Consider the following 21,441-nt stretch of genomic DNA (forward strand, 5'->3'; position numbering starts at 1 on the left):
AGCTTTCTAAGTTTGCATTTATGCCAATAAATGTAAGGTCAGGGCTATGATCCTAGTATGAGTAATGTTTTTATTAGAAATAGCTCTCCTTGGGATTTTCGTTGTTGTTGTGGGGTTTGTTTTGTACTGTTTTTTTCAATGCATGTAAGGATAACATTCCATTAAGTCATACAGACGCTGCTGAAAAAAACAAAGAAAACAACACTTTATTTCTTCTTATTATTCTTTCTTCCCTTCTTTCCTTTTCTTTGTTGATTTTTTTCTTTTCTTTCTTTCTTTCTTTCCTTGGTCTTGCAATTGCTCTTTAGCAGGTGTACATGGGGATCACCTTGTCTCTAGGTGCAGGACTCAGTACATGAACTTATGGCAAAATGTCCGCGCTGATCTTGGAGATGGGAACACTAGAACAGGGCTATCCAGCCAGACCAAAAGGCAGCCTCATGAGGAAGCCACCCTAATACTGAAGACCAGCCACAAATGATGAAGGAAAGAACATGAGGACAGGATAAGACATAATTCCTAGCAGCCCTTATGTCAAAGCTAGAGAAAATTGTGCTGGGTTTTCGGGGGGGGGGGGGGGGGGAGGGGTTTAGTTAGGTTTAATTTTTTTGCTGCTGTTTTTTGGGTTCAGACTTTTTTTTTGTTTGTTCTTTGGTTTGAGTTTTGGGGTTTTTTTTAGGGGGGGCAGTTTAATAGCATTTGATCTCCTTCATTTCTGGCTTAATTAACTGCCTGCTGCACAAGGCTCATGGCTGGGTGGCTAAAGTACCAACACTGTTAATACCCCTTACAAATACTAAAATGCCCCAGTTTTCAGAAAACTTTACAGTAAGCAAGCTGTCAGTCTTGCTACAAGGTATCTTCAACTAACATTAATACTGCTTCGATGAAACATCATGACAAATATTCATTCAGTCTTTGTTTCCTGGTATGAGCAAAGATCCACCTCCCACCCACATTCTGTAACAGATTTAGGAATGCAAGACCTTTCATGCTTAAATCATTCACTATGCAATGAAAACATTTATACCCACTGAAACACAAAACACATCATTCATTATTTTGAAACTTAATTATGAACTAGACATTTACATTGAGGAGGAGTTAAAAATAACTTGCAGTGGGGTGTGGTGTAATTTTGTACTGTCTGTGGATCTGGGCCAAGTATGGGTGTGTAAATAGCTTCATATTTGTATACATTAAGTAGATAAATGCATGCATGCACCTAAGGATATTTCCACAGTTCAGAATTTGGTACGTTTCTTCCCTCTGCTTGGCATCACAGAGGGATAGGTTGAGCCTAGCCAGACCCAAAAAAAATCTTTTTGCAAGAGTAGTGAACTGGGAGAATGCTTCTGGTCTCAGTAGGACAGAACAGGAGAAGGAAGGAGCTTCTCATGTCGCCTTTACACTCCACATACCCTGGTGATGGAGTACATCACCCCTTCAGCCACTGGGCTGACAGTTTTGTACAGATGTCTGGTGGTCACATGTTCTTTAGTTATCACTTGAGCAGGCTCAGGGGCTCCCTTAAGGCACGTGGCCTTTCTTGTATATGAATCTCTTGCATGTATGGCAATAAATAATGCAATTTCTGCCTTCCAGCATCATCCATGGCCAGCATTACAGAAGCATTAGGATGCCTCTGTTCCAAGACATCATAGACTTACTCATGAGCTATTCTGTGGGTTGTTCACTGATTGCTAATATAATTTAAGTAACAGCTCTCATTAATTAAATTGATGCCCCTTACAGCCTACCAAAGAACTTCATAGTCAACTGCACCATAACCAGAATTTTGTAAATGTGTTTCCCAATGGGTCCTATGCCACAAATGGTTTCTGCTCCTATTTTTAACAGAAAACATTATTTTTGCTTTCTTCTTTAAATGCACACCTATCATAAAATGTGAAAAATTTTATTGCCTCACCACCCTCTACTGCATTTGAGACTTTCTGCGTTTCTTTAACATGCGACACGGACCACAATAAATTTTAGGGTAATAGAAGTGTCTGCACAAGTGGTTACATCTGAGTGGCTGCAATCTGAGATTCCTCTTGCTGTTTTGCAAAGAGCACTGAGAGCCCATTGACAAGATGTCTGGGGTGAGGGAGCACATGGCCCCATGCTCACTGTCCCACTTTGTCAGACTGATGTTTGAAAAGGAGCAGGGATTCCTTGCTCAGTTGCTAGCCTTAGCAGCTATTTGGAGTGGCAGGAAAGCAGCTCTGGATTCTCCTGCTGTGGGGAGATCTCCTGGGCTCTCTCCAATGAGCTCATGTGAGAAGCAGTCAGAGCAACTTTCACTCAAAGTGCCTGGAGCCATAGCTACAATAAATAAGTAATAATCCAGTAAAAGGATAAAAGTTTCCACAATGCTGTGCCCTTTTTTGATTAATTGGGAATGGTTATTGAAACAGAACTGCTGCATTGTGGAAACCACATTCCAGTGTTGTGGTATTACTTTATCAAAAGTTACTGTGCCTGAATCAGCAGAACTGCCTAATGCATGCTCCACATACAGTCACACAGATGGGCTTCTGCACAGAGGGTTTAATGGAAAGACCTGTTAACAGGGAAAATGGGACAGGGCTTGGATAAGATATGACATTCCTTTCCTCAAAAACTCAGTTTAAAATTGCCTGGCCATTCAAAAAATCAGATCACATTTCATATTCCTACTCAAATACCTACCAGACTAAGTGTCCTTCATAGTGACTTTAACTAATGTTTTGTCCCAGCGGACATGAGGATACAACCAACCACAGCAAGGCAGGGAATGCTCCTCTAGTGGAGCACAGCAGAAACATGGGATAAAACACATCAAGAGGCATTACTATTGAATGAAAACTTTCATTTGAGTAGAACTACATTTTGAACAGTTTTTGCATCTTTTCTTCCCATTAAATGGGCTGAGCTCAAAAATTTCAAGTGATCCCTACAATTGCTTGGGTTTGTTGGTTGATTATTTTCCAAGTGAAGAATAACTTGCATAGCATCTCAAAGGGCACTTCACACTGCAAGTGCCAGGTACATTGAAATCAAAAGTTCCTACTCATGTGAATAGGAATTTGTTAGATCAGTCCTTTTTTGTTGTTGTTTTTAATCTCCTGGTAAATACCAAGACAAATCACATTTCATTACAGGAATATTATGTAACAGAACAAATCCTACAGCCATTGAATAACTGCCCTTTGTAAATTTAGTGAATTAAATTGCATTTAACTTTGTAAGTTTTTTGGAACAGTGTAACCAGACCAAGTAAGTGCACAGCAGCTTTGTGAGAAAGAAGGAGTGCACTGTAAATGATTACAGAGGTGACATAAATTATTTTCTGAAATATGGAGGTTGAATGAAATACATAATGGTATTTTAAGGTAAGTAGATGGAGACTACAAAACAGTACCAGGGAAATTTTAAAACTACAGCAACAGTCCCAAGCTATCTCATTATCAAGGGGTAGGTACATAACCCGTATCAATTTTGGAGGTGAACTTTACTTTGGAAACATTTTGTAGCCCTTGTGCCTGCCTAATCACAGGTTTTGAAGCTGTTTCAGGCATCAAGGGCTTAGTAAATCATTGTCTCTCCATATATACACATGCCAATTCTATCTAAACAGATATGAGGCACAAAAAATATGTAGAAAACTGTCTGACTCCGAGCCTATTAAGATTTTGTTTTACTCCGAGTTCCTCATTTTTCTACTGCTTGCTTTTACTTTTTTGCCTTTTTGGATGCACGAAGAACTGTGTATTTTGAAGGACACATTTGGTCTTAAACTACAACATTCAGCTTTACCTAGCTGAGCATATACTGAAGCACAGCAGCAGAACAGAATAGTGAAATGCTGCACAGTTTGTAAGGAAGATTAAAGTAATGATTTTTTTGGGTGGCTCCTGGGTCAGATACTGACATAATACAGAATAATACTCAAATCGTTTACATTTCTTTCACTCCTATCACACTAATCTGCCAGATTTTCAATGAAGGTCTACATCTGCTTACAGCTTAGATCTTGTGGTTTTTTTCTCCCTTTTTTCCCCCTCTTCACTGGGGGAGAAGGAAGAGTGGCTTTTTTTAGCTTATCTTTTATGAAATAGTAAAAGAGGCAGAAAATGTATAGTACTTGGAGACCTGATATTGCTTTTTAAGATTCATTTTTCCCCAAGTGGTCATTATTAGAGTAGATCAATTTAAGGTGTGGGAGTTTCCATACGAGTGAATAGGTTAAAGTTTTATGGTGCTGCTTTTCACAGTACTTTGAAATGCAATGATCTTTGCCAGGAGCTAGCTAGAGATTTATTTACATACCCCCCTTCCTACCTCAGCTGACCATTCACATGCAAATGGCAACTTTGACAGCTCCTCCACACATTTATGAAACCCAATGATCTGTCCATTTTTCAACTCAGAATGAAAGCTATGACAATGCCTTAGAATAAGGGCCTGCCAGACTCTAGATTAGTTTCTTATTCTGCAATACTGAATATGAAAAAAAAAATCCAACTTTATTGGAATGAAAAATTTGGGGAGCACAGCGAATGCCTATTAGTCATAAAATAAGTATTGATTTCTTAGTTACCATCTGGGGGACAGTAAGTTTAAAACATATTTGAAAAGCATAACTGAAGTAAGCTCTTGGTTTTTCCTCCAGAAAAATAACTCTGCCCCTCAAAACCTTATTTTTAGAATAGGCTCAAGTCATTGTACTGTGGGCACCATGACATCAGAGGAGGAAAATGAAAAGCAGACATTTAAACAGTTAAACCTTGTGTTTGAAGAAACTTGCCTTGTACTACTGAGCACAGTGGGTCCCAGAACAATTCACCTCTGCATTTCAGGAGGAGGTCCATGGCCTGGCCCTGCACATGCAAGCAATTGCCTCTTAAACCCTGAGATCTGACTGGGCAGTTCAGCTCAGGTCAAAACTGTGTTTTCATGGTGATTATCAAAAATCATCACTATTCTACCCTCTTGCCAATTTTTACTTTTAAATGAAAACTTGTCTTAAGACTTAAAAGTCTTTTCTGGTGTGCTCTCAGTATCTTATAACCAGAAACAAGTACACATTTCCTTGTCTAGAAAGCTGTATTTCACCTCTCTTCATACAATTTACATACATTGATCACTTCCATATGTCTGGCATAAGGTAAAATAGTTTCTATGCATAGTAATGGGGGTGAACCTACAGTGAAACAAAATTCAGTATTTATCATATTCCTACATACTGGCAGAAAACAATTTTAAGAGAGTGGCAGTTATGAGAAACAACCTTAAGGGGCTGTTTATGGTCTCAGCTATGGAAATTGCATTAAAAAGCTACAAGATGCATTGCTCAGACATGTCATCATTCCCTTTGGTAAAATGTCAATTAGCAGAATCAGGGGTCTAAACATGCAGCACTGCAGTCACAGTTATGATGTTACATTTGGTTTACACCAGAATAGTTCATAACTGCTTAAAATTTCTAATATATTATAACAATACACATGACACTTGACATTTGTCTCTCTGCAAACATATGAAAAAGTCTTTTGACACCAGTAAACAGGACCTTTTCCATTGCTCTCAGCTGGCCTGTTTGCCAACCTGAAGAACTGAACTTGGCTCTTCTAGCACCAGCAAAACTGTAAGAAAAAAAAAAACTCAACCCCCAAAACTATGTAACATGTGGACAAGTAAGACACCATGGTTTAACATGTTAAACTACCAACTTGTGTCTGAAGTTCAAAAGTACATCAAAATCACACAAAAAATTGTATTTTCCCTGTATTTCTTAATTAATGGCATGAAAATGGTCAGCTTATTACGGAAAAAGAATGCTATTCAAAACAGCAATTGCATCATGTAAGTGGCACGGGGAAGTATAAAAGCAAAGAAAAACATTCCTTAAGATAATTCACTGAAGATAAAATTTAAATGCTGCATTTAAGGTATGTGGAATATATGAAACACAATCTTTATTTTCATAGGCCAAGCTGACAAAGGGAACAGGTGCTTTCTTATTTATTTTAGGAATGAGGATGTGAATCTTCTGAGATGCAAAATTCTACTTATGAATTTATTATAGCAGTTTATCCTCATTATTAGGTCTGAACTAGGGCTGTCAAACGACAGTTTTCCAGTGAGTGAGTCACAAATGATAGGCAATTATAACTGACTCAACTGATTACTGAATACTTCCCCAAATGTCTAGGAAAGGTTGCCCTCATCCTGGAGAAGGTTGGCGAACATTTGGGACATGGAAAGCCATAAAAAAGGATGTGTGCCCAAAGAAAGAGAAAGTTTTTCTCCAAAATCTCTTGGGAAGGAAACATACACTTGAAGGAGCCAGGGAGTGTTTAGCACCAGTGGCTTGGTAAGGTATGCTCAGACTGAGTAGAAAGGGAGAAAATGCCCCAAGTGAGGTTTAAGTTTTGTCTGATAATCACAAGAAAAAAAAACCAAACACCCCCCCCACCACCACCACTTTTTATTCCCTTTTAGTTTTAAAATATGACTATCAGCCATGATAAAAAAAAACCCTAGCTTAAACTCAGAGAAATTGACCAGAACCTCAGAAGCACACACACACCATTTGTAGACAATACTGCAAAGACTAACACAAAGGCTCTTCTCCAGAGCCATCTGTAATCACCTTCACAGTGTGTTTAGCTTGAGATAGAGGTGAATACTCCAAAAAACATTTTGAAGGGCTCCTGTCTAAAACTGTCTGGAAATCCAAATAGAATTGATTTAGATATGCTTCCTGAATAATAGGGATGTGTTTCATGTCACAGTTACACACAGCTGTGAATATTACTATTATAATCATTTTAAAGCACCTGTAAGGCCTTTATATGTTGATCAAAAATAAGTTCTCACTGAACTTTGAGTACACACATTAATGGGATTATTCTGAGAGTAGGATATAGCTCTGAATAAGCATGGCAAGTCTCTGACCTCCAGCAATTCCTCATGAAATCACTTAATACCACTTTACACATGAAGAAGCTGACAGAGAACAGCCAAGGAATTAATAGGATTTCACATTTATGGTATTTTCTTTGATTGCCTTTACAGTACAGAGTTTCTGTGTATCATCAGCTGTGGTGCTGGGTTTCTGTTAATGTCTAACCTCCATTTGTAGGTGATGTAAGTGAGATTAAATAAAAACTTTCCTGATTTATGACTATTGTCCAGTAAAGAAGTGAGTCACAATTCAGGTTTAAAGAATGATGAAACACACAAATTTGTAAAAGGATGCAAGAAAAGGATGTAGACTATCTGGTAGTTTCCCATTACAGATGAAAAAAAAAATCTGAACAATTAGAATCAGAAATTTATGTAATTTTTGGTCTCAATACTACAAGCTGCAGAGAAAAGCAAAATTTTCAACATATAATATTGTTGTTAATACTTTACTTCATAAAACTCCTTTAAAATGAGGTATGAAAAGATTCCTTCAATTTTAACAGATTCCTGCATTTTTTCACTTGACAAGAAATCTCTCTTGCCAGCTTGTTGCAGGTCAGTTTTTATGGCTAGAGAACAAACAGCTAGGGATACACATCTGGAACAAAAACATAGACTGATGTTTACCATACTGATAACCCAACAGCCAATACCCTGGAATACTGCTTTGCTGATGTTTGTGACCTTGCAGAGAAGTGACAACTAGAGCTCTTTGAAAATCTTATCACACCTTTCTGTACAACAGAATATACACTTGATCTTATTGGGTGGACACTTCTTGGAAGAGCAGCAATTCAGAATGAAGCAATTTCCTAACTATGCAATTTGCAGGTACCTCAATGTTTATGTTGTTGTCTACAAGGCCATCAGAGCAAGAAGTTTTGATAGAGTGCATCTGCTGTAGTAGAAGTGAATATGGGGAAAAACGCAATCTTGAAGATAAAGTTGTTTTTCCCAGATTCCCAGACATCATTTCTGCTGTCCCTCCTATCACTCAACAGGAATTGGATTTATCACATGGGCCTAGCAGGATGGAGATCTTGGAAAGGACCTGGTGTAGTGGAGGACATTCAAAGCTGACCTACAGATACTACAAATCAGCGCTATTCATTACTGATATGACCTTTGTTGTGCTTTGAGAAAAAGAGCTTCCTTAGGAATCAGAAACCTTTCAGACTACACATTCATGCAAAAGTAATGAAGTTGCACTAGGAAATCCATGAAAAAATTCAACATAATATTAACACCCTGAAATCACCACTTCATCTTAAGGGACCTCATTCTGTGTCCTGGCCATACATGGGATCTGTGTCTAGCAAAGGAGAGTCTTGCTATTACAGCATCAGTTGGAGATGAAAGCTGTATCCTGCACCCTCTGCAGCTCTTTTGGATGCTTGTGAGCTGTATTTATCATGTGATTCCTCTAGAAAAGACCACCAACCCATCCCCCTTGAAAGGCAACTCTAAATCCTTTAAATTATCTCACAGAGCTTTTTTGTGTCCTTTTCTCATACAAGGCTGGAATTTCAAAAGGAGCCAAGAGGGGCCGTCAGAACCAACATGAGCTTTGCTTCATTAGAGTGAGGAGTAAAGGACAGCTTTTTTTTTCCTCCTTCCACAAGTTAGATGAAAGCAAATAACTACTTCATTCCTCAGATTGCTCCCTGCAAGATCCAACTTTGCATGAAAATATTTATAAGAGATGAGAATTTTATTTGACTGCTTGCTTCTAAAGTTTCTGCAACATCCAGCTGGAGAGATAAGCAGGCAGCCCAATAAATGTCAAACAACTTTAAAACATTAGAAGAATGGCAAAAACTTCTGACTTTACTGTGTTTGGCTATCAAACAGCAAAGGATGAAAATGAGATGTGTCACAAAGTAGAGTAGTGCTCACACATTTCACAGATTGCTGTAGATATGTCTAGTTCAAGGGGGATCTGTAATCCCCAAAGGGGGAAAAAAAACCCCAAACTTTAAATCTATTTAGAATTTTTAGAAATTAATAAATTGTGTTTATCCCACTCTCGCTATTGAAATAGTTCAGCTGAAAAGATGTAGACTTGAGGTAAAGACACCTGTCCTTTGAATTGCACATATACACAAGGATTTTTATTTGCAAACCACGCTCTATGAAACTGAATCTTGAATATGTTTCTCTCTTTAAAGCACAGAAACATTCAGACGGTAATGGAGCTAGCCAGGGGACAGCTTATTGAAAGCTCTAAATGATTAAGCCATTAAATTAGTAAAGCTCTGTAGCCCCAGACAGTCACTTCCAGCATGTGTCACTGGATTTGGGATGAGCTTATTAAGGAGGAGAGACATGGGAAACATGAGAAGTAAATTAGGTAATTGTTTTAAAAATATGAAAAATGTAGCGGTACTGTTTATTTCTTTCTATACTGTAAGTTTAGCGCAAATTTAGACAGAGTCACAGATGACCTCAAGATCACAGATAGTGAGGTTGTATATATGTTAAATAAGCTCAATTTTTACACTGCTTATATACTCATTTAGGCAAAAACAGTTTCTTAAATTAGGACCAGAACACAGCCTAAGTTCTTCCATAGCAGTTAATTAGTACCTTCTTTTGATATATTCCCAGAGAGAAAGAAACTAAATAAATGAACAAGAAGCTTAATTCCTGTTACAGTCAATGACAAGTGATGAGCACCCTTAAAGTCTCATTCAGTCTGCCTAACCCAAGATTAGCTCTCTGGAGGTACCTCTCCTTCCCCTGAGAGTGAAAAGAGCCTAAAGTGGCTGACTGTGTCAGTCACAAAGAAAGAGACACCACAGAGAACCTCCTGTGGTGCAAGAGAAAGGTTACAAGACTCTTAAGATTTCTGATGCTCTCAACAGCTGTGACCATCCTTTTCTCTCTTGTATATTCAGACACTATCCCACTTGAAAAAAATAGGAAAAGTCAAGTAAAAGTACTATCCCCGCAGTTATTCTCACTATTCACAGCTGTTACTGGAAGAGAGCAGCTAACCTATATGAAGGCTGTATGTGGGAGGACCGTGAACTTGCAGACATTTCTGAAGGGAGCTTTAGTCCTGCAAGGGAAGGAATTCGCTGAATCGCCCACCAGCACAAGAGCAGCAACAATTTTTACGTGTAACCTTAGTTAACAAGAGCACCGTAACAGGTTACGGTACCTCCATTTAAAACTTTGACATAGAGCTCCCAGGGTCCACCCCACACATCTGCTTAAAAATAAGTGTGTGGGAGCCTGAAAACAATTTTACCCTTTTTAGCTTTCAAACAACTGGAAAATGTCACAACCATTGACACCACTTAGAAGGATTTGTTTTCTTCTCAGTCACTTAGGCACTGCCTCAGGTGAAGATGTGATTTTTCTTCAGATTGAACGGGGTCGACTCAGGCTCCAACTGATGAAGAAAATGTTGAAAATACTGGAACAACTTTGTATTGCAGGCGCTTCCATTGTAGTGTTCCAGGTATACACGAGGGAAAAGTCTGTAGGCCAGAGGAAGTAAATAAAGAAGATTCTCTAGCAGCAGCTGTGGGCATTAAAGGCCATATGCAGAATCAGTGATTAAGCAAACCAAAACCATATTAAAAGGATCACAGTATAGCAATGCATTAAATTAAAACTGAAAAACACTTCCAAGAAAAAAGAATGAGTTAAAAATACAAATCATTTCATGGTTTCTTTTCAGGTGGGAGCTCCATGGAAATGCTTTCTGTGCATACAGAGTCGCCTGCAGGAAAGATTATAAAAAATAACCCATTTACATTGTAACAACCTGCTACGACTGGGTTTCTCATTTTAAATACTGTTTTGCTAAATGTTATGGAATAAGTATACACCTGAATAAACTCTAAGCAAATAGATGAGTACCTCAGTCCTGATCAAAAGCTTGAAGCATAGAAGTAAATTTTAAGGCAGATTTCACATATCAGAAGATCTACTGAGCTCAGTGTAACTATGGATATTTAAATTCCCCACTAGGTCAGAGTTTTAAAGATGCTGTTACAAACAATACAAGTAAGTGCTGCACACCTTGACTGCAGCAAAAGAGTAGAGTTTCCATGGCTGTCAATACAGCACCTTCCATGAATAATTCAGTCACTTGCAAACCATACAGTAAAAATAATTATAGAGAACTCCAGCTTCTCAGAAAAGGGAGGCTCTGTAATTCAGAAACCACTTTTTCCACTGAAATTAAATGGGAAAGTTAGAAATGCAAAATGAGAATGCTGGGCTAGGTTTTCACCCTCCTTGTTCCAATTACACTGCCTGTCTCAGGCCCTAATTAGCTAGCTGAAAATTTCCCTATATAGGCAAGATCTGAGCTTAGGCACTTCCTTCATCAGCTTTTCCCTCCTGTCAGCCTGTGAGCTGTCAGAGCCAGGCAGGGTAGTCCTACCATCTCCCTGAGAGTTCCCAGGTCTTGGGAAGACCCCAGTCAACCAGTTGATAGAAAGACCAATACACAGATCCTCCCTGAAAGATTCATTATTTTGGGGCAAATAAAAAAAGCTGACGTGGCTGTAGATGCATCTGGTACCTTCACTTGTCCTGCAGCCTCCTGCGCTACTGAACTGTGAGGTCTGAGAGCACTGGAGCTGTGCAGAAATTTTGTCACAAATGGTAGAAGGTAGAGATGCAAATGTCCCTGGTTTACTTTCCTTCAGAGTCTTCCTCCTAAGTCAGGGCTGTTCTCTCACTTTCAGGCATGTCAGAGAGGCTTTTCCCTCAGACAGTACTCTTACAAGTTAGTTTAAGCAAAGGTTTTTAAGCAGACACCTTGAAATCTGAGACGAACTCCAATACTGGTCCCAGCTCAAGAGAAACAGGCTCCCTTGCCAATATTTCTCTCCCCATTTCCTTCTCCCACTTTGTCCTGCTTTCTCAATATTTGTAGAGGTACTGAATTGTGAGTTATAAAGTTTGAAGGAAAGGAAAAACCACAATCAAACCCACTGGCAGGTCATCAACTACAACCAGACTGGGTGAACAAACTACAAGCCAGGTATCATATTTACATTAGTGTACATACAGGTAATTCGGTGTGGTGCCATTCCTCCCTCATCACCCCACATGGGACAGATTGAAACAGACAGAAGTTTTGCCATTGCTTTCACTAGGGCCAGGATTTCATCTGGATAAAAATCCATGCTATAAAATTGTAAATCAACTGCACATCAAGGATGGAGTAGTTGTCACTATCACTGCAACTTTAAACAAGACACTTACTTTTAATATGGCTTGAATTGAAGCCAGGGAGCAATAGAGCTAAATCTGTGTGCAATGCTTTTCCACTTACTTTTTCTCAAGTAATATGTATCCAATTGAGCAACAATAACAAAGGAGAACCACACATGTACTCTTGCAAAACATACTTACAGCATTTAGTAATTTTCAATAGACAAATAAGAGGTGACAGATGGATTTGAGAAAGTTGGGTTGACAAGATTTACTCATGTGGAGGCAAAAATCAGGGCTGCTTTATGAAAAAAATCTGGAAATCAAGGAATTGTTAATGGAAACTTTCATTGGGCTTATTTGTTTATATTTAAAGGGTACTATAGCTGGTTCCATCTCCCCGTGCAGAGGACAGCAAAAGAAAATACAAAACAATAAACAATACAAGAAATCCATCTGGAGTTAAGATTATATTTATTGTTTTAAACTTCGCACACTCAACTTGATCACCATCTTTCTGAGAACTCTGTGCTCAATAGGAGTTTCCTGAACAGAATCTGTGACCTGGTGACACAATATAGAGACTTAAAACCAACATCAGAATTGAAGTCAATGATATTAGAAAAAACACACACGAAAAAAAGGCAAGAACAAAGCCCCCTACACTCTTTAAGGGAAGATTCTTTTTCTTTTGATTTATCAACAATGACATTTCTTGTTACTCTACAGTAAGGACACAAAGTCTTTGGAAGGACACAAGAAGACGAGCTCAGTGGTTGAAGAGCTCAACTGAGCTTTCAGTTTTATGGCTGGTTTTACCACATTTAGGCTATGATCCAGCATTTAGTGACTTCAATGAACTTTGGATCAGGCTTTTAATCATATTAATTCCTTTTGACTGAAATAAGGACATGAGTATCATCTGAGCAAAACCTTTCCAATCCAGGCACAAAGATGAAAATGCTTGGAAACTTTATAAAGTACCGGGCAAAACCCAGAAGCTACTGAACAGGAGATTCACCACAGATTTCAGGTGGACAAGCATTTCCCTACCGCTCTCCTCAAATTTCTTTTCTTTAATATGCCAGCAGAATTCAGGTGATGTAAACCAAATAACCAGCACTCTTTTTCACAATGAACAGAAAGAACATTTTCAGATCACAGATGTGGCCTTAATGTATGCATTTCAACACTTTCTCTGCCATTTCCCATCCATACCATGTGCTATAGGATGCTTCTAATCTTCTGCAAGACTGAACGATAAGAAGCTAAGAGGAAGTAAGAACAGGAGTTCACCAAAACTTCTGTCCAGCATCCAGGGAAATGGCAGAGCTAATACTAGGCCTTTGAAAGCAAGTGACCATAGGAAATCAAGGTTGGCAGGGATTTAACCCTTCATGATTCATTTTGCTAACTTTTAAAGCAAATGCCTGAGCTTTTTAACCATGTTTGACATCTAATTAGTCGAGACAAACAAGAAGTTAAAATACATCCTTGTTTTTGTTTTGAAATAAAGCACTGACGATTAGCTCCAAGGTACTTGTTTAGCCAAACAAGCATACATCTTTAAAAGAAAGCTCACAGAAAAGTGAAGTCACCTGGGTCACTCTTTTTACCTTGCATGTTTGGGTTTTTTTTTCCAATATTGTAAGTTTATTTTACTCAACAACATCTCTTCATGGAGATGACAAATGGGTAAGTAACTGAGTAGTTTCTTTTTCTACTTGCAAGCAGTTTAAATAGAGATGAATCACTTGGTATCACGTAGTCACATGGCAGTGAAGTATATCCAGAGAGATAAGTATTAGCATGTGAGGTATTCTGTCAGTGCCTAGAAGACGTATTTTCAATACCCACAGCACTTAAGGATGTTCCTACGCAAGGTGTTAACATTGATCTGTGCACTGAGCACTGTGCTGGAAGCAAAATTTGTCTGGAAAAGCACCAGCTGACAAGGCTTAGTCTTCCCTGACTAATAATGATATCCCCATACCTGGGGATCAATGCAGCAGCATTCTCCCATTGACCTGGCCAAGCATTTACACCAGAACTTAACATTAAGCATGTGAGCAGACTGATCTGATTTTTAGAGTTACACGTTTGAAGTCAAATACATGAATCAAAGGCTACAGTGTAAATTCCTGTAAGTCTTCAACTTGCTTTGGATTAAGTGCACATTTACTGTCTTCACTAGATAGGAAACAGGGTTGCTCACCATTTGAACACATTTTTGTTGCACAATGACCCACCAAGTATGAAAGAGTTTTGATGTTCAACTCAGTTTCCTGTTTTGCTCATATAGGACTGACCATATTGCAAAATTTGATATCTGATATTTTAAAAAATGAAAATGAGACTCTTTATCCCAGCAAGAGCAGAACTGGAAAACAACCAATCGGCAGGGTAGCAAAATATTTTTTAAAGGGTCCACAGATACAGCACCAGCAGGGTGGAAAAAAAAAAAAAACTAAGAGAGAAAAGAGACAAGAAAAAAAGAAAACCACTATCAGTCACATTTGGCAACTCTTTGAAATTAGTTTCTGTGCATTTAGCCAATATGAGCAGGGGTAGCAGACTTGAGCCATAGATAAACTTTAAAAGGGTGAAAAAAAAAACAAACCATAATTAATTAGCCATTAACCCCTTTACAGGATGTTTTTAATAGAATTTATGCTTCTGTATACTAATCTGAGTTTCAGTATGATTGTAGAAGTTTGGAAGCAATTAAGAGTTTTTTAATGACTTTTCTGACATGACATGTAGTTATTATAGAAGCTTTCTTTAGACTCCATTACTCAAAAAAGTCAATTTTGTGTTAAATATTTTTTTTCTCATTAACAGACTCTGAACCCCTTAAACTGTTCTTTTCATTCATATATTTTCAAGTTTAAATACACACAAATATGCACATATGTCTTCTTTAAGAAACCCGGCACATGCATTTATTTCACACAAAGCATCCAAGTTTTGCAGGTGCTTAATTCTTTATTTCATCTGGAGTGTGAAATGACGCCTGCCCTGTATCAGAGAGGACTTTTCCCCCTCTCATTTGCAGCACGAGAAAGATGAAAAAAGAAGGAAAACGTATTTCTACTGGCAAGAGATGTACTGACACTATGCTGTAAACTGAGATTGACATCTATGACCAGGCATGCACACACATGTTCTCTTTTTCCCTCTATAAAAGCAATGTGTCATTTTTCTTCTCTCCTTTCAGAACCGTAGCTGCAGCTCCTTCTCTCAGCCATCAGTAATCTAAGAATTATGAGCAGGCAGCTCTTCAGAGACCTGTGTATGTACCTAGGTGTACAGCTCTCCATTAAAAAAAAAAAAAAAACAGCTCTTGCATTTTAAACTTCTTTCCCAGTTGTACATTCTCCAGATTTAATGAATTGTTCTGAAAATGTACTTAGAGTGGAACTATGCTGATAAAGAGGAGAGCCTGTCTACTTCACTGTTCTCCTTTAATATTGGCACTATTATACAAAAGTTAATTACTGACAACTGCAGCGTGAGTGGCATTACACAATTTCAAACATAAACGTAATCTCACAGCTCTCTTTCTTCAGTTACACCTTCCCTGTGATCTCCAATGACACACATCAGACTACACCGAAAACAACACTGGTTCAAATAAATCGCACTGCATTAAACATCCATAGGCAGCATTTTCTGGTGCCTAGCAGTCCTCTCCTCCTTTTCTAGACTGATCTGTTCCTTTCAGTTTATAGTTTCTTGGCAAACCCACCATCTACTGCTTATGTTAGGCATCTGATTGTCAGATTTGTACAAACTGAATATTCATGACTTGAAAATTAACCACTTCATGCCTAAAATATAAAATGAAAAAAAAATATAAATCTTTATCCATTCCATGATGTTTAAAGCAGATCTAGAATTGTGGCTGCACTGCACGCCCAGCACGGGGGAGGTGAGCTGGGTGGCCAAACGCGACTCATCGTCTTGAGGAGTAAAGTCCGGTGAAATAGCACAAGACTGAAAAAATGCTCTAACAGGGATCAGCACGATCCGGAGTCCTCGTCTGCAATCGCAACTAACTCTTCTTTGTCTGGGTTTAAACTGCCTGGTACCGACCGCAGCACGAAGGGGCTTTTCAAGAAAATGTTTTCAGGAATTTCTTCCAATGTCAGTTTCCCCTTTGCAAGATAAGGAAAAGCAGTGAGGAAGGTGAGGAGGGAGGGAGCGACGGGGCAAGGAGAAAAGAGGTTCGGAGGAAAACCGAGAATAAGAGAGAACAACAGACTTACCTTTATACGATAATTTGAGCCTTGGCACATTATTCTTCACATGCTGGCAGTTGACTCTTCCTGCTAGTAATACTCCCAAGGAAAGCAAGGCAATCCCCCTGAGCCAGCCCATGCTGCAGCAGCCACTGTAGGGTCCCCGCCAGCCGCAGCCGTGGCGCTCCCCGTCCTGCCGGGCGCCGCCGGGGAACTTCAGGCAACCTGGGGAGCGGAGGTAACAGGTGATGGGGGTGGGCTCCGCTCCGCGCCCGCCGCGCCCCGACGCCGCTGCTGCCGCTGCCGCCGCTGCCGCCCCGGCCCCCCGCTCGCCGCCGCCGCCGGGGCAACTTCAAGCCCCTCTCACGCACACGCCGCGGGCCGGAAAGGGAGGCAGCCCCCGGGCGCGAGCGGCGTGCGGCGGGGGGGCGGCATGGTGCGGGCGGCGGCGGCGGCGCGGGCCGGGGGCAGGGGCCGGGGCCGGGCCGGGCCGGGCCGGGGCGGGCCCCGCTCCGCTCCCCGCGCGGCGGGCGGGTCCCGGCGGCGGGGGCGGCCCCGCGCTCCCCGCGCTCCGCCGGGCGCGGGGGACACCGGCGCTGCCCGCGCTCCCGGAGCGCCTGACAATGGGAGCGCCGGCAGGCGCGACCCCCCCAACCCCCCTTCCCCGGCTGTCACAGCACATGCAAAGAGCTACAGGGAAAAAAAAAAAAAAAAAAAAAAAAAGGGAAAAAAGAAGCACATCGCGGCAGAGATGAGAGAAGAGAAACCTCCGCTCCGCCGCGCTTGGGGAAGGCACGGAGCTAGACATTTCACCAGCTGTTTCATGTCATTGTCCAGGTTGTTCGGTTTGGTTTTGCTTGGTTTGGGTTATGTGGGGTTTGTTTGGTTGGATGTTCGGGGTTTTGGGGTTTTTTTAAACCATTTTACAGTTCTTATCAAAAGATGCACGTCCCACTTTAAAAACAACAACAGCACAACACAGCCCACGACGTTGCCACCCACTTAAATAACAGCTCCTGCCCATAGCGTAACCCTCTTCGGATTGTTCCCAGTTAAAAACAAGTAACAAAATATCCCATCAGCATAACTTTACCACTGAAGCTTTTAAAGCCTTGTTAGGGAAGGTTCCTCTAACCTCCCTTCCTCCCCACCTCCAGCACTACTCCAATTCAAGACAAGAAATTCCTAGTAAAGCCCACTTCAACAATCAGTTCAAGACATGGACAGGTCTATAGGGGCTCATAAATTACACAGGACTATTCTCTGAAGTGTTCTTATAAGTTGAAAATGTTCCAAACCTTCCAATTTCTAGGACTGTGTGATTTTTGTAATATAGTTTTGTGCAATTTAACTAGATAAAGATTTTTTGTTTGTTTGTTTAGACAAAAGGACACACAAAATCCCCAGAGGTCTTTAAGGAGGTGTAAATACAAACGTATAAACAAACTCAAGCTCTCCCCTCCCACATATCTGAGCAAACCCCTTCTAGTCAGTGGTGGTTTATTAAAATCTCCATGCTGTGCTGAATATCAATGCAATGTGTATTTTGGAATGTAATGTCTTACACAGATATGTACCCTGTGTTACATTCCTAATGCAGTATTGACAGAAACAGTGGCAATCGACTTTTCTAAAACATTGGCATCATCAAAGCGTGATGACCCCTCTGTATTTCATTCTTCGGTTTTCCAGAGCATGGGAGTGCTTTATGGTGACACAGTCTATGGCATTTCAGTAGGCGTCTCTTCCTTCCTTTTACCACTATTTATTGTGGTTTAAAAAACAATTATCTAGTTCCACTGATGGTGACCACACTACATGCTGAATTACACAAACACAGCATCTCTCTTCTGTGTTCAGACCTAGCTGCTAAACCATCACTTAGGAAATAGTTTTCAATTTAGAAGTGAAGTTCATAGTTGAAAAAGCGGGTGTCAGTATAGTTCTAATTAAAATGTAAAGACTTGTGCAGAACAAGGCTTGGTACTATGGTAAAATTCTGTCATTGCTGCTTTCATTGCTTGATATTCACACACCAGTGGAAAAGAAGGGGCTTTTCCCCTCTCCTTTTTAACAAATTCTTCTGCTTCCTGAGCTTAATTCATTAATCCTGTGGCATTGTATCTGCCAAATTCAGCAATTCTATTGATCAGCAGCATTGTTAAGAAAAGAAAATAAAAAAATAATGTTGATTTTGGTCATTCCCACATTTGTTATCCTGAGCATTTTCATGCTCCAGGCAGTGGATTAGAGCTCCAAAATGACAAGAGACGCCTGTCTGTTTTCCATGGATTACTTGCTACAGACATTCACTCTGCAAAGGAATTCGTGTCACTTTGAGATTATTTGGAGAATTGGCCTAATGAATTATCCTTTTGTATTGAGCAAACAATTAGAAACAAAACACAAAAGATGCACCATATTCAGGACTTTATAAAGCACATCATTTTACAATGAAGTTATTACACTCAATTTACTTCTAGTTGCATAAAGAAGGCACAGATACTTCTTTTTTTTTTCTTATGAGAAGATAACACAAAGCTAAAAACCTATCTTTCTCGTGTCAAATGAAAGTGTAACATTCCAGACTATTTTACATCAATCAAATAAACAAACCACATCCCCAGTCAATATATATTTTCCTCAGAAAATGTATGGATTAGATATAATGAACACTAGCTTATCCAAGATTACATCTGAGAAATATAATACAGCATTATTTAAGGAGAGATGACAGAGACTTTTTACATCCTTCATGTGAGAGACCACTCACTTTTTGCCTTCCTCTGTGGGATATGATAGCCCAAAGACATAGAAAAGGGTAAAACCTGATCCTTCTACTATTTAGCTCTAAGTAGTGCTAATCAACTAGTCAGGAGAGCATATGCTGCACCCCCTTATAAGGAGAGGGGCAATGGCAGCACTTCAGTGGTGCTTGAAGAGGCTTTATATCTCACAGGCACCCATTGCCATATGGTGCTTCTGCCAAGGCGAAACTGGGCTCTGCTTGGAAGGAATGACTTGGCCAACGCTCTTACAGCCAGTGCCAGAAACGTCAACTCTGGGAATTTAGGGTGGGCAACAACTCACTCTCAAATAACAATCTATTCACCTTTTTTCTTTGGTCTTTTAAAAGAGATCTAGCTGCTGAATTTAGAGAGAGGCAAAAAAGTAAAATCCAAACTTTCTCAGTTCTTCAGATAATACCCTTAGTCCCTGAAGAAATGAAGACCTCTGTTATTACCTTAATGAATTTTTCTATTACTGGGAAGCAAGTTCAAAAGGAATAATAGTACTTCTACATGTTTTCCCATATTTGTTGCAGATTTTATTTTCTGTAATGGTATTTATAAGACATTCTATATAGTGTTTTATGTTTCAAACCCCAGATAGGCCCTTGTGAGCTCTGTTTAACATTTCTGCTCTCATGCTGTGTTGCATTATGATTTGTAGGTTTTTTATGCCACCTTCCAATATGTGCAGCAACTTCACATTGATAGATCTCACAAAAAGTTATACTTGGATGGTTCTGGGCTTTCACTGTTGACCATCCAAGCAGAATTACTCTAACAATCACTTACAATTTGGCATCGTTTGGTGCTTCTCATTACTCAGAAATAGTGTTACTTGACTCATGATTACTTCAAACCTTGCTGCTCGCTGTGAATTTTATGCTTAGAAGCTCTTGAAAGCTTAACTGCTCTAAGAAAGTCATTAGTGTGCTTTAGAAATGTACTTCTGTTTTTAGGATTGTTTCCTGTGGTGTGGATGAGTCATTACTTGTTTATATGGATGTGATCAGGTCCTTCTCAAAACTACGCAGGAATTACCAGAATCCGGTTTTGACACTTGATACTAATCAAGTAATCTTTGCGACAAAGATTTCTTGGGTCGAGTGTGCAATTTCTGTCTAAAATCAGAGAAAAAACCCAAACCTTTTCATTCTGCATCTGATTGCTAAAAACCTCTTTAGAGAGCACACTCATGCAGGAAATGTGAAATCTTAACTCAGATACACTCCCTGCTATTTTTATCTACAGCAGGTGAATTGCTTGATAAGCAGATTGTTTACAGTTCTGCAAAGGGTCCCTCTGAAATTCTCCAGCTGTAAATATAGTAATTCTCTGAAAGTACTTTCAAATAACTGAATCATTATTGGTCCAAAAGGAGGCTTAGACTAGAAAACAATCTGAAGTGCATTTTTCATTTGATGTGTGAGAGACCCAGAATTCAGTGTCACAACCTAACGACTTCAGAAGCAAAATCTCCTGTAAGAATATCCAGACATCATCTACCACATTTTACCCTTATGTCACAGGCTGCCGCTCTCTCATGTGGGATGCTACAAACTTATTGTTGGAACATGCTAGAAACATGGTGAACAAGAATGTTTAGAAATAATCCTTTTGGGCATATGAAAGGGGTTGTTTTTCACACAGTTTCAGTGCATGCACCTGCTAATGGAGTAAAAAGAATCATCAAGTGGCGCTGTGGAAAAGCAGCAATGCAGAGGAACTTTGGATGTTGGCCTTTCTTCTAAAGGAAACATGTCATGAAGTACTACCTCTGAAGTTCAAGTCCTTTGCCTATATAAGACAGGAATCTAGACCTGGAATCTATTTGACATGAAGCTTATCTCTGACACAGTTGGTCTCTTTCTCTCGTGGAAGAAAAAAAAAAAAAACAAAAAGGAGGAAACCTATAAAAGGCCTATACAGGGAAGAAAAATGCTTCTGATAGCCAGACCTGCTGAACTGGATATCAGCTATTATTTTTACAGTGTTGATGATTATCGCATTATCTTGAGCAGTTATAAGTATCTGTTTCCACCTGTTTTTTTAGGTGATTTAAAATTCTGTTGAATGGCACTTTTTGAGTTCTGAAGCAATCACAGAGCAAAGTTATTTAAAAATGCATCGGCAAAAAGAGATGTGCAGGTGTAGAGCATAAAATTTTGTGAAATTGGAGTTGCCAAAATCAGAGGCTTGCATTTAGATCTGGAAATATTTTTACTTTTGGAAGTCTAGACATGTCTTTTCCCAGCTTTCCCTTGGGCTATGTTGCA

The 21,441-nt window shown here is 39.6% G+C and overlaps 1 protein-coding gene across 1 annotated transcript in view; it reads right to left on the bottom strand.

The window, feature by feature from the left end:
• The window catches only part of SEMA3A (semaphorin 3A), a 166,058-nt gene extending 149,426 nt beyond the window's left edge, over window positions 1-16,632 (bottom strand). Inside the window, exon 1 of the mRNA XM_053977966.1 lies at window positions 16,404-16,632. Within this exon, the coding sequence (XP_053833941.1) occupies window positions 16,404-16,515 (112 nt within the window). The 5' untranslated portion in view covers window positions 16,516-16,632. The remainder of the gene's footprint in view (window positions 1-16,403) is intronic.
• Between the last annotated feature and the right edge of the window lie 4,809 nt (window positions 16,633-21,441).

Source organism: Vidua macroura, chromosome 5 (assembly GCF_024509145.1).
Source record: "Vidua macroura isolate BioBank_ID:100142 chromosome 5, ASM2450914v1, whole genome shotgun sequence".
Classification (NCBI taxonomy): domain Eukaryota; kingdom Metazoa; phylum Chordata; class Aves; order Passeriformes; family Viduidae; genus Vidua; species Vidua macroura.